The sequence below is a fragment of the Copadichromis virginalis genome, linkage group LG4 (assembly GCF_057382275.1).
Source record: "Copadichromis virginalis isolate Kocher_CV1m ecotype Utaka linkage group LG4, C_Virginalis_male_GT1.1, whole genome shotgun sequence".
Classification (NCBI taxonomy): Eukaryota; Metazoa; Chordata; class Actinopteri; order Cichliformes; family Cichlidae; genus Copadichromis; species Copadichromis virginalis.
This window is the reverse complement of record NC_140621.1, coordinates 29,552,071-29,566,391: the sequence shown is the minus strand read 5'-3', so window position 1 is coordinate 29,566,391 and position 14,321 is coordinate 29,552,071. Positions and strand designations below refer to the sequence as shown.

Below are 14,321 nucleotides of genomic sequence, written 5' to 3'. Positions count from 1 at the left end.
AAAGAGAGTGAGGATATATTCATTTTTATATAAAAGCTTTTTGAGTCAGGGGCTATTTGGAGGAAACACTAGGCCTCAAAGACTCACATGTTCTCTCCTCACAAACTCACCAAGTGAACGACAAACCAAAGCGACAAACAAAATGTCAGGGGTGACACAAACTGAAATGACATCTCTTCAATCTCGTTGGTTGTTCCTGCCGGTGATATCAACTTGTGTGACTGTAATTCTCCTGATAGGATGGTGGGGGCCTCCTGCTTTTCACCAATCAAAATCAAACACAAATCTTGTGTTGACAACAGGAAGAGGACAACACTCAGTGTGTCAGGACAGGGAAACCATTTTACTGGCTGTGAACCCAAAACAAAAGATGCAGAGACTTTATGTAATGTATCTTTTGATTTATTTTTTTATAGTAAAATAGGCCCTTTCACATGCAAATCAAATGCATTCGCTGAAGAATATGAAAAAAGGGACACAACAATGGCACTCAAAGAAATATATATTTTACAAAAAGGCATAGAAAAACACTCAAATGAGAATCTGAGTTTTTCAGCACATTTTCTTTCATTTGTCACAACCTACACAATTAACTAGAGGAAACATCTAAGGGAACAACACAGCTGTTTTTGTGAACAATCACAAAACATTTAATCCGAAACAGCCATTTAAAAAAAAATATTTTTTTAAATGTGCGAACATTGCTCCTCCCCCAGATGCTGACAAGACCAGTTGTGGTTTTCCAGAAAAGTTCCCACATACCTCTTTCTTTTTCTTTGATAATTCAACTGAGACCAAAATCTTCCAACTGTGACGAGAGTCTTTCAGCCTTAAAGTTTCTTGAAAATCACAAGGTGTGTTTATGTTTCCTGGAATTTCTATTGTCTTTAACTGCAAAATCTTTCTCTCACTACATTATGTCATAAAATGTTTGAGTATAAATACCCGCACCTCATCATTTTGCCAGTACTGCCAATCCAGCCACTGTCATTCAAGTTAATTTAGTATTTTTAACCCTCAAGTGACCAAGTGGGATTATTTATGATCCCAGATTTATACTGATATATATCGTTAATCATTTTAATTGTTAAAATGCTTCATACTGCTACTATTTTTCATTAACATGAATTGGCACAGTGATGTGACAAGATATAATAGGAGGTTTTTTAAAGCAATCTATATGTATTTGGATTATGTATATATATATATATATATATATATATATATATATATGCATAAACTCCATTTGTGAACACTTTCTGTTTTAGTATTCTATTTTTTTTCTCCAGTCACTCAGCACAGAATAGAAAACAGGTCATGCCAAACACACAAATGTGCCACAGGGTAGTTCTTTTGACCTGGATAGCTGGCCAAATTTCTCAGTTTCTCAACAATACAACTTGGAGATGTTTTGAATATATAAACACAAGCGGGCAGTCATCAAGATCTAAGCAGATGGGGTCGCTGAGTACCCTCGTGGCACTCTAACAGATTGGCCTTTACTCGCTCTCATTCACTCCTGAAGATGTCATTTATTTAACAGGATGTCGCCCTCTTGTGGTCCCTGCTGGATCTTATTGCCTTCTCTCAAAAAAACAGCAGCAGTGGAGAAACTTTGCTTACTGGAGAAGAATGTAATGAGGGTTGATATGCCTTGTAGGGAAAAGACTGACAGGGACCGGCAAATTCTCAGTAAATCACCTATGGCTCTTTGGGATTAGGGTCGCTTCAGACAAGCCAATCACTGCTTTGGGTAAGGCTGGTTGGATTGCCTCGGGTGACTTATGTCTGTCTAATGATGGCTGGGCTTGATGAATAGACATGTGGAGCCCAGTGGTGAACAATCCAAAAAGGTTTTTCAAGCACTCTGCTGCACTGTATTCCATATTTAGAAAGCTATGTGTTCAGCCACTGCTTCACGAGTGATGCTTTGTTTAACTCATTTAATGTTTACTGAGAGAATTGTAGACTTTTAACATGAAATGTATTAAATCAGCTTTATTTACTTTCTTTTTTAATTGTTTTTCCTCCTGCCTTCATACAGCTTGTTTGGGAAGCTACTGTGGAGCTCGAATTATTTGAATTACTTGGCACTTGGATTCAATGACCCACAACGGTGTTCAGCAGATCTCAGACCAGTGTTGAAAAAGGAGTGACACTGTTTATTAAAATACAGCCCAGAGGTTTTTTTTTACATACATTAAATACTGATACGGCAACATACAAGGAAAAGACTGTTTTTTCTTTACTTCTTTAAGTCACTGTAGTTAACATATTATAAAAATATACTATGTCCTATTTAACATTTTCTTTACAATTAGAAGGCAATTTAAATCACAATAAACATAAATATTCATACAGCTAATTCATTTTCAAAAGATCTTGTTTTTTGTTTATTTATTTTACAAAACAAAACAAAACTTTAATTGAAAAACAGAGTGTTTTCATATAAAACACTGTCTGGAACATAAAATTTGACTCCATTTTGAAGTTTTATCATTTTAAATCCCATATGAAAAAATGCAAGACATACTGTTGTACAAAAAAAGAAGGAAAAAAAAAGAAAAATGACTTTTACAAAAGGGTTGGTCTCACATAGGCATATTTCCACAAGTGGAGTAGCATGGCCACAGTATTCCAAAGCTACAAACAACCAGGCTTCGTGGCAGCCTAGCATAAAATCTTGGCACTGACAACTTGCATCACACAGACAGTGTTTGGTCTCACTGTGTTATAGTAATGGCTTTAAACCTTTTCCATTACAATGTTGTAATATTGCAGCCTTGTGCATCTAACACTGGACTTGTAGCACTGGGAAGACATAAGTGACACAAGTATTGTCAATAGAAAAGGAACATTACAGCTGGTTAAGGTGTTGCTGGATGCAGGTAGCATTGGCAACTGGTATCTTCTCCTCAGTATCAAGCCCCATTGAAGACACCACCAGGGGGCAGCCAAACACAAGGCAGATAGAGGAACGATGGTACTGAGCCATGAAAAGCCATAAGGAGAAAATGAGATATTTAAGAATAAACTATAAAATCTGGATTGCTTCTGCACCTTATTATTTATTTTTTCACAGATAATTTCAGATGTAGACTGGATAAAAATCCACCAGCTGTACTCATAGGTTTCTGTAGCAGCTGGTGTACTACTGTTATCAAAAAATACACAACAAACATTTACAAACACACGGTCAAATGCAAAGTCACAGCAATATAACATTATTAATGAAGCAGACATGGAACATGAGTGACAGGACACAACCTTCAGGAAGCTGATCTTCTCACTGCACTATAAAGCCAATCCTTTGGGCGGCACCATGGAATCATGCATCATTTTATTGCATTTACATTGTGATCATCGAAATTTGGAATCAGTCTAATTTTGCAAGAGAACACATTATGATCCTGGGATTCTCCTGAAAGGGTGAACGGGAAGAAAACAGAGGTCAATAATCTGCTTTGGGACTTGAGAAGAACGACACATGTAAACGACAGACTGTAGCCTAACATAGTTTGTGTTGGTGTGATGTTTCAAGTTAAACAGTGATTACCCAGACAAAACAATTTGTCAGCTGCAATATCACATGTTTTTTTCTCTCTTTTTTTTTCTTTACACACCATTATACGCAAACACGCATCTTCTCCAGCTTGCAGGATTCTGTAAGGCATAATGGTGTTTAAATATCCAAGTAACATTGCAACAGCTCATCATCCAGTCTCCAATATTTACATGTTTTCAATACGGGTCACTGTTTCTGGGGTTAAATCCATACAGAGGGCTTGCCCTCTCCTGATTTGCTGCTGCTACTGTTGCTGCTGCTTCCACCTCCACTGCTCCCGCCTTTCCCATGCTTAAATCTATGCTTGCGCTCTTTCTGAGGCTGGGGTTGTGGCTGAGGTTGGGCCTGGATAATGTTACTTTGGGGCTTGTCATCCTGGTTGTCCCCAAGCTGCTCCTCTGCCCGGTGCTGCTGACTGTAGGCCTGGATAGCTGCCTCCAGTTGCTCATGAGCCTGCTGGATCATGTCTTTGTTCAGGGCTACACGGGCCTCTCCTCCAGTGGGGAAATTGTCCTCATTGCTGCCAAACTGCTGCTGCTCCTCCTGGGCAATGTTAGCCCTGTTCTGTTTGCATGCCATCTTAGCGTTGCTAAGATCTGTGTAGGGCATCTGTTCTGGCTTCACAACAATGTTGTAACCAGGTGGAGCTGACGGGGTGTTCCACGAGAAGGGGTAGCCAACATAATCGGCAGCACCATCTCCTCCTACGCCTCCCTCAGAACCTGCCTCAGGACCTGCTGCCCCTACTGAGCCCTCCACACCCCCACTGGTACCCAACAGGCCCAGCTGGTACTCATCCTCCTGAGGTGGGCAGCGGCGACGGCGAAGAATGTCACAAATGGAACCAATGCCCAAATGGAGCATTTCCCAAACATTGAGTGTGAGGCAAAGGACAGTGACACCATACATGATGCGCAGGAAAATGGTCTTCTCTGTAGGCCTCGACACAAAGCAATCAACACTGTGTGGACAAGGTTTCCCTGAGCACACAAATATGGGCATCACACGGAAACCATACAGCAAATACTGGCCTGTAAGGAAACCAGCCTCCAACACCGTACGAGTCACCAGCTGCAAAACATAGACCCGCATTAGCCCTTCATCTCGGATTCGCTTACGCCCATCATGTCGGATTTTGGGTCTGGGTGTGGGCTGCAGTGGGTCCCGTGGCCTTTTTGGGGGCTCGATCTCCGGCACCTCATAGATCATTGGATCATCCTCCTGGTCTTCCTCTGTCTCCTCAATGCCTCGGTGCTGTCTTGCTCCAAAGCACATTTTCCTAGGTTTTCTGTGCGTGTAGCCCCCTCCTCCTGTCCTAACAGCAACAGATCCAGCTCCTCCTTTGGCTTCATCTAATCGTGCAATTCTGTTGACAGCATAGCCCATGTACATGAGAGAAGGCATTGCCACCAAGATAATCTGGAAGACCCAAAAGCGGACGTGAGACAGAGGGGCGAAGGCATCATAGCAGACATTCTCACAGCCTGGCTGGCCTGAGTTGCAAACAAACTTGCTCTGTTCGTCGTAGTAGATGGACTCTCCCCCAACGGCAGTAAGAACAATGCGGAAGACGATGAGCACGGTGAGCCACAGCTTCCCCACGAAGGTGGAGTGGTTGTGGATCTCCTCCAGCAGCCGCGTGAGGAAGCTCCAGCTCATGGTGTCGCTGGACAGTGGGGCAGACAGTGTCCCTCTCTCACCTGTTCACAGACTCTGGAGAAAGTAAAGAAAGAGAAAAAGTGTCAAGACAAGAGTGAAACAAGGAAGGTACAGTGAGCTGACAGTAAATGCCTCCACACGAGTATCACCAACATTTCAAAACACGATCAAAGCATTTAGTCACTTTTGTCCAAATATTAATAAGACTTTAATTCATGCAGAAATAGCATTAGCCCTGCAAGTTTAGCAGCAAGATGGTTAAGGGTGTGACATAATAATTGCCTTAATTAAAATGAATGTTCCCCTCTGATCTCACGGAGTCACTAAGTTCTTAATTTGATCTGTTGCTCTATACATTTCAAATGCAAGCCCACTGATTTTAGCTCAGTGCCACAGTGAGGTTGCTGTCAACTTTGGGCTTTTTAGAGAATTAGCAGACCAAACAGGGTGGAAAGAGGATCTCAGTATTAAAAAAAATACCATCAAACAGCACTGAGAAGGAGCTGAAATAATCCAAATAGGGAATTTGCTATCACCAAATACACACACACTTTATTTAACAGCCTATCTCTTTCAGAAGAAATAAATCCTCTTAGTGAGCCTTCTTCTGTATGAGGTGCAGTTTTCAGGATTGTATTAACTGGAATTGAACTCTACTCTGCTGCATGTGTGCATGTGCAGTTCAGGGATAGAGACATGTTGCCTATGTAGGTTAGGTCTGGGCTCCAGGCTGTCCATCCTCACCAGCAGAACCAGCAGGTGGCCAGGCACAAGCCACTGGAGCGGGATTTCAGACAGCAGACCCACATTATCTCAGGCAGTGGAGCTGAACCCAAACACTGCTGTCCCTGAGGGTGGCTTTGGGGGATGAGTGTGGCACCTCCACAGAACTTTCCCCCTTATGAAGCCACAGTAGCGCATGGCTTATTGTCAGCTTGACTGAGAGGAAAATCCAGGCATGAATACGAGCTTAGTTTGGGCTTTAAAGGGCTTCCAGGGACGATATCCTTACCAAGCAGGTTGAGAGCTTAGTTCAAATGAGCTACATTAAGAGAGAAAATGTAGCTATAGCAGAGACGCATGAGCTCCCAGCCCTCTGCTTTGTGTCTCCAGTAGGAGTCAAGAGGGCGGGAATGTTTGGAAGAAGGCTTGTGATAAAACATGTCGTAAGTATTGATCATTCTGACCATATAAGGGCATGCCTGAGACACAGGAGGTAAATGTCAGGAATCCTCTGTGTGAGTACGCTCCGGTGTGCGTATTACCAACACGTGAGTGCACAACAGCTCCTTCTGAGAGTGTTTTTGCAGTTAGAGTAAGCATTGAAGTCCTTGAAAGAGCGCCAACTCTAAGAGTATGTGAGCAACAAATATGAGTAAGCAGCACATGGCCGGAGCGGAGCAAGAGGTTGCCATAAGCACAAAGAGTCATAACAGTGTCCTTTCATCGTGGAGCTCTGTCTGACTGTTCCTGCATTACATCACAGCATTTCTTTACATAATTCTTCTGCACAGTTGTCCTTTAGCTAATAATATCCAGTTCCACAGACAAAAAAGCAACCACAGAGGTGAAAGTTTGAATAAATAAGGCTATTCTATCTATCTTACTCTATCTTTTCTCTCTGTCTACTTTCTTTACTTTTCTACTTCTTATTTTATGGTACTGGTATTTTCACATCGGACCTTTTGCTATATTTTTTACCTTTTCTGCTGTGACCTCTTCACCTAACAGGTACTGCTGATTTGGGGTGTTATTCACACAGTAATTTTTGATATGCGGTCACTTTACAGCTCCTGGGAGTAATATGCATTATGGTCCAGCACTACTTTGACTTGTTTAGTCATGGAGCTGATTTATTTTGAATTTTACAGATCCCAGACACTTGAACTGCAAGCTTGCTTTATTTATTATTTAATTTACTGGCTTGTATTTGCAAATCTTTTTTTCCCCGATATCTGATATAAGCTCTATTTGGTCTATTCTAATCATGTGGTTAAAGAAATTTAGCGAATGAAGCCCAAAACTGCACTTCCTCAATTGGCTCTAAAACAGAGTTAACTCCTACTGACTCAGGTGGTGAAATACCCAAATTCCAGAGCAGAGGTGAGTACATCTATATCAGAGCACAGACTGATATATAAAACAATTTTGGTTTCTGCAGCTGTTTTTCTACTTTGCTATGTTATTCATCTGTTAAAAATTGTGTTACTGGTTAAGCATTATAGCTGATAAAGCAATACTGCACCCTTTTATCCAAACATACTGATAATATAGTTAACCCACCATAGTTTTCAATTATAGATACAAAAAAAGATTAAAAAAATGTTCTGTAGGTTTGTAAAACATGCATGACAACCCTTTTATGCATTTAGCTTAAGGCTTAGGTTAAAACAATCATTGAAAATCCACAAGTAATAGAGGAACTTCACTATGTCCTTTGATGGGCCCTTGTTCACCCGTGTTAAGTCCTTAGGTAATTTTTGCACCAGGAATTGAAAAGCTTCACCCTGACCAGGAGAGATGCTCTGATCCAGGCACATAGCTGCCTGTTTTTAATCCTCCTGCTACCTTAGTTGCATATAACCTGGCATTTTGCTTTCTCATCCAATTTACGTCTTCAGGAGCTAGTGGGGCAGTTAGGGGTAAGAAGCTGACTCTGTGCATTAAGTTACCGAGGTGAGTCAGCCTCCCGAATAGCACCGTGCAGACACAACAGGCAGACTTTCTGTCAAAAATTTTGATATGAAGAATGAACAGCAAATTGGTGGAAATCATGTCACACAAGAAAACGCCAAAAAGCACAGCAGACTCTAGTTCAAAAGTTAAAAATGGTAAGAGTCACAAGGAAATCCCCTCCAGTGTAAACACAGCAATTTTCAACTAATGAGCTTTGAAAGTGAATCACAGTCAGGATCAATGGCTCCACAGCCATCTGCGAAAAGGTCATGGCTGTGTAATCACAGGTCAACAAACACAGATATATCAGTCTCTCTTTGATATATCGGAGCCACGCTGAAGTACAAGGTCAGAAGTTAACACGATCACTTCTCGGGGGTTGAAAACTCCACATCACAGCCCTTACGTACTGAATCAAACAGACAGTTACAGTGAGCGTCACCGCAGGGATCCCCTCAGTCACTAACTCTTCTCCTGCAGGATCCACAGAGACTCATATCCAGATATAGTATGTAGACCGACAGACAAGCAGACACACTTACAAGTTCAAAGGCCCCCTCAGTTTCCTGCCTGTGACTTGGCACACACTAACTTGGAGTATTTTTGGAGCAAGTTGTGCATTTAAATATTGAACGCTGTACTTAAATTACATATATATCATGTTTTGCATAGGTTTATTTTATACTTTATGTACTACCCTGACAAGAAGGACTGAATGTCTAATGGTTTTTTGCTACGTTTCAGGGCAGTTTGAATAATAAATGTACTGTAAAACAGAGAAAAGAAAAACCTCTAATGATCGCATGTAAAGCTAATAGATTTATTAGCGTTTGGTTGAACTTTAATCAAGTGAAGCACACTAATGCGTATATTTATACATTTGTTTCTGTTTGTATAAATGCATGACTCTATTACTGGTCACCATATTTAGAAATGCATATTGCGATTGCATTGATTTTTTTGGGAACATTTTCCATAATTAACATATTGCACTTTACTCCGACTGTACTCATTCACAGACCAGCAAACCTGTACAATTACAGTAGTGGTCATTGATCAGTCAGTCCACAGCCATTAAAGTACAGACTGTTTTCCCACAGGGAATTAATTTTCTTAGTCTGCTAATCATCAATTAGATCTCTCTTAGTGTTTTTAAAGTGATTGTAAAGAAAAAAAATATCACTGTCAGCGTTTTATTCAGTCGACGCTGATTTGGCTCCTGATCCTGCTGATCTGCTGTTGGACTGCTGCCTTTAAAACACTCCTCATTTGAACTTTTACTGCCTTCTGGGACCTATCTGTAGATGTTAGTGGCAGACAAAGTTTCTCTTTCTTTTCAGTATCTAACCAGAAGCGTTATCACATTGACAATCACAGCATGTTAATGTAAAAGGTTAAATAATTTCAACCTGTATTATATTTTGTTTTTGCAGCAGTTTTAGGTGAGCAACGTGTTGTGAAAACAATGCTACCTAAACTTTATGTCTGCTTCCCTTTTTGTCCTCTGTATTTTATTTATATTTTATTTATATTACTTGTCTTCAACAATGCCCCGTGTCAAGGTTTTGTTGCATTTAGTACTTACTAAATCCAACAAGACAAGTACAATACTAGTACTTAGTACTTATAGAGTTGAGCTGATGGGTTATCTTCTTTCACCAAATAAAAATCACATCTACAAAGTCATATAGTGAAAATAAACATTCAGCAGTTATTGCTAAAGCAGAATATCGTGGCTGACAGGCAGGCAAACCAGCAAGAGAAAAAGAACTATTCCACTGGGAGAAGAGTTAATTGCACTGCTTGCTTGTCATAAAGTCACATTTTCAATTTTTATATTAACAGGAATTTAATCAGCGGAGTTCCAGTGCTTGAGTTCCAAGCTGCCCGTGCTCTAAATGCTGTAGTGTGTTCAGAAATTTAATATGCTGTCCTTGGAAAGCTTAATCACAAAAAAGACATATTTCTTTCCAAAGAATGAACACTGCAGCTAATAATTAATTTGCGTTGCAATGGGAATTCAGGCACAGTGAAGTCAGTTGTGTATGTGTTGTAGCCTGTCATTAGTCTTTTCTGCTATTGCATTTTATATCATACCAAGAGAGTGACATGTCTTATTCCACAATTCACCATAAATGCTGATTGTTCTGTTAACATTAAAAAGGAAGCCTCAGAGTTATCAGAGGAAAAACCAAGAGCATCTTCTAGAGTCAGAACTCCTCTGCCTGTCCTTGTGTGGGGGTCAGCACCGTAGTGCCCTCTCCCTCTGTTCTGCCAGTGGCATCTTCAGGCTTCACCGTTGCCCTTCACAGTCCCAACTTGTCCTACGCAGACGGCACAGATCAAACTAATCTGCTCACGCAGTAGCTGGCCAGACATCTGTCCATGATAACCCCCTGGATCGTCATATTTGGGTTTAATCATGGCTGTTTTGTAGCAATAAGACCCGAACATAAAACCACCAAATTTAAGTCACAACAAGGTCATTAGCTTCTGCTTCTGCTTTGTGAATCTGCAGTTTGACTAAAAGATAACAACTATATCATGATATAATAATTACAATAAATCTTAATGTCTACAGCTTCAGTAGAGGACTGACAGCTGGCAAATGTGTGGATTAAATAGAAAAGGGATTTTCTGTACTGTGTTTCAAATCATCCAAAAATCCAGCATAGCTAAAAAGGAAATTCTTACCAACATTTTCTGACTATCTTCTGTTTTTCCTGAGCAGTAACTCTGTTTAAAAAATTCTCTCAAGTGATTAAAATCATGCACATCAAGAGTGACTTAGCATTAGGTTCAATGACAAATGGTTTTGAACACTATAATTAACATCTATTTTCAGATTCTATGGTTCATGTTTCTACACAGACACACACATACAAACAGACATCAAACTTACTTGCAGAGTGATCAATGTGGGCAGCCATGAAACACAAATAAACTATGAATTCCAAAGAGTTAAGTAGGCACTGCACCCCGATTTGGGCCTCTGGTTCATAAAACGTGCAGCAGAAAAGATAAAGGAATTCAAATCAATCTCAGTAGTGAGAGATAAAAACAGAAACTGCTGACAGTTTTTTAAAAAAAGAAAAATGGTCATGGACCCCGGCCTATAAGGAGATCTCAAAATGAGGAGCTCGTTGCTTAAATTAAGTCCTTTTCATTTTACATATAAGAGGCGGGTTTTCAAGAAGCATGCCTCTCTGCGTTTGTGGCAAAAAAAGAAAAAATCCCTCATTAATAGTTTCCGAAGGGAAGGAACACAACGGAAAACTAGTTCCATATGTTACAGGAAGAATCTCTGAGGCAGGAGCAGCCTCTCCACGTGCATCTGTGCCTTACGCTGTTAGAAATAGTAATGTAAGTTCTCCAGAAGATTACAAACAAGTTCAGGAAGTCATTCATCTGCTGTCTCGTTTTGGAAATACTGGATCTTTGGTCAGGCAACCTGACATCGTTTCAGATTAAAAAAATACTTGGAAATTTTATAAAAAACAACACAAGGAGCAAAGTAAAGTGATGAAGCAGCATACTCACTCTACTCCTTCTCTCCCGGATGCCAGGTACTGTGTCCTTTGTCTCTCAACATGAGGCCCGCTCATCTCTATCTCCTCGTCTCACTTATAGTCTCCTTTACAGGCTCTTAACCTCGCCTGACATCAAACAAACCTAACCTAAAATCAAAAGCGGCATTTCGACAACAAAAACCTCACAACAAAACACTCGGCTTTCTGGACGTTCTCTTATGAAGAGTCTCAGTGTGTGTGCTTAACCAAGTGTGAGTCCTTCCTGAAAGGGAGAGGAATGAGAGAGGCAGAGCATCTTGCCTCTCTCCCTGTGGTACTCACACAATGGTCCTCACTTACCCCCCTCATCCCCTCCAAACTGGGTCATGGTTGGGGGTGGGGGTGTGTTTGTATGTGTGGTGATGATGAGGAAGAGGTGGTGGTGGTGGTGGGGGGGTTAATACCCCTTGGAGGGGTAAAGGAGGGGGGGAGGTCTAGGACTGACAGACAGTCAAAACATAGGAGGGCTTTTGGAGGTAAATAATTCTCAACTCACTGATTTTGTGAGACCTCTAGCCACTGGAGAGAAGCAGGACATGAGGAGGATTTCAGCAAATCTAAAGGTAGGTTTGTAATTAGAGCTCTTTGTGCTTTTGCAGCATTGTTTAAGGGCCACAAGTTGTGCTGTCTGCTTTAACTGAACTGAGAAAAACAAAGCTGAATGTTGAAATGACTAATGTGTTTGTATATCTACAGGATATTTAATCTCTATATTGAAGGTTACAGTATGTGAAACCTCACTGCTGTCAACTGAATTCGTTTTTCTTAACCCTCCCAATTCAAGTGCATAATCCAAGCTACAGCGGATGTCAATCCACCGTTTAATTCAGCTGTCAATATGAATCCATGTCTATTTAATCAGGAAGAGGCAGTAAAACTTTGTAAAAGGACACTAATACAAGTGGAAGAGTTAGTGAAGCTAACTTCTATGTGATGACAGCGATACTGAGATGAGCTGTTGAAGATATCCTGAACTTGTCAATGTCAATAAGCGCTACTGCTTTTGCCACTGCTGTTAGCATCTGGAGTTAGCTGCTGTTAGTTGTTGTTATTCAAACTTTCTTTGAAGTGGGTCTAACATTGTTGCACTCATGGACACATGGTAAATAAAGTCTCATACGTTGTGAGGATGTAATTAAACTCTTTATCAGGGGGAAATTTTTATTTTGGTTAGTACAATAATGCAAAACAGCTTAACCAGCTGTTGTTGTTTAGCCAGTTCACTGTCAGCTGTTCATGACATGGGAGGTTTGGATGTCCATCCATCCATCCATTCGCTTCTGCTTGTCCTTTTCAGGGTCGCGGGGGACGCTGAAGCCTATCCCAGCTGTCATTGGGCAAGAGGCAGGGTACACCCTGGACAGGTCGCCAGTCTGTCGCAGGGCTAACACATAGGGACAGACAACCATTCACACTCACATTCACTCGCACATTCACACCTAGTGGCAATTTGGATTATCCAATTAACCTATTCCCACAAGTTGCATGTCTTTGGACAGTGGGAGGAAGCCGGAGTACCCGGAGAGAACCCACGCAAACACGGGGAGAACATACAAACTCCACACAGAAAGACCCCGGCCTGATGTTGGAATTGAACTCTTGCTGTGCGGCAACAGTGCTAACCACCGTGCCACCGTGCTGCCTGGTTTGGATGTCCAATCTCATATAATTAGTAACTGTGACAGTACTGACTATACCCTTAAGCCATAAGTACTACTTGCTGCTACAGCTACTAAAACAGGCTTTACATGTTTATTCTATGTGACCTTTCAGAACAAAGGCAAAGGAGAGGCAAAAGAGGTAAGCATGTCTCACACTTACACTAATTCCCTCTTCTACAGACTTATAACATGCTTCATTTGCTCTATATTTAGAAGAAGAAGGAGAAGACGAAAAAGACGAAAACAGAAGTAACGCTCTGTTTATAAAGCACCATAAAAACTGAATGTTAAATGCTGCAGATTTCACCAGGACAGAAGAAAAGAGAAGAAAACATAACACTTACTAAACTATGAATATAATCAATAAAAAAATAAAAATAAAGACAACAATCAAAACAATAACTTTACATGAACTTGTTCTTTTGTTTCTTTGTGGGGTTTTTGTTTGTTCGATTTTTTTCCCCCAGCATAAACTAACCCATAGACATGGACAACTAATGTAGACGCACACTAAACTATTTTTTATATTCACTATATGTTGCTAGCACCAGTTAGGACCCCCTTTTGTCTTCAAAACTGGCCTAATATTGAAATAAAACACGATGCAGATCCTTCCGATATGTCGGCTGCACATCCACGATGCAAATCTCTTATTCCATGATATTCCACAGTGCTGGATGGAGATCTTGTTACTGTGTGGGTCATTTGATCACAATAAACTCATTGTTATGTTCACAGGATGGACATGATCAGCAATAACATTCAGGTAGGCTGTGCTATTTAAACAATACTCAATTTAGTATGTATACTATACAATACTCAATACTTTGCTTGTCAGTAGTGTTTATTTGAGTTACTGTTGCCTTCCTAGTAAGACACTTAAATCACATCTCCTCCTAATTCTGATGCTTGGTTTGAACTTCAGCAGGTTTTGACTATGTTTACAACATATGATCAGCTGATTGGATATTTGCATTAACAAGAAGATAAAGAGTATCTAATGAAGTGGGTACACTAAATGAAGTTCCCAGTGTTTCCACATACAGGCTTTTCACTTCACTTGTGTTTACTTTTCAGACCCAAAGGTTTAGTCAGTTATTGTCAGTGGATAACTACACACACACTCACACCATCCCTTCCCAACATCATATGGGCAACAATGAAAGAACAAAGTGTACTCTCGATTGAAGG

The 14,321-nt window shown here is 40.6% G+C and overlaps 1 protein-coding gene across 3 annotated transcripts in view; it reads right to left on the bottom strand.

The window, feature by feature from the left end:
• Positions 1-1,246: 1,246 nt before the first annotated feature.
• Positions 1,247-14,321, bottom strand: part of gjc1 (gap junction protein gamma 1) — a 46,457-nt gene continuing 33,382 nt past the window's right edge. For 2 of the 3 annotated variants that reach the window (XM_085454789.1, XM_085454788.1), the window contains one exon: positions 1,247-5,278. In XM_085454789.1, coding sequence (XP_085310915.1) covers positions 3,767-5,224 — 1,458 coding nt within the window. In that variant the 5' untranslated portion in view covers positions 5,225-5,278 and the 3' untranslated portion in view covers positions 1,247-3,766. Of the gene's footprint in view, positions 5,279-11,440; positions 11,629-14,321 lie in introns of those variants that run through there. The other variant, XM_085454790.1, reaches the window with a different exon arrangement.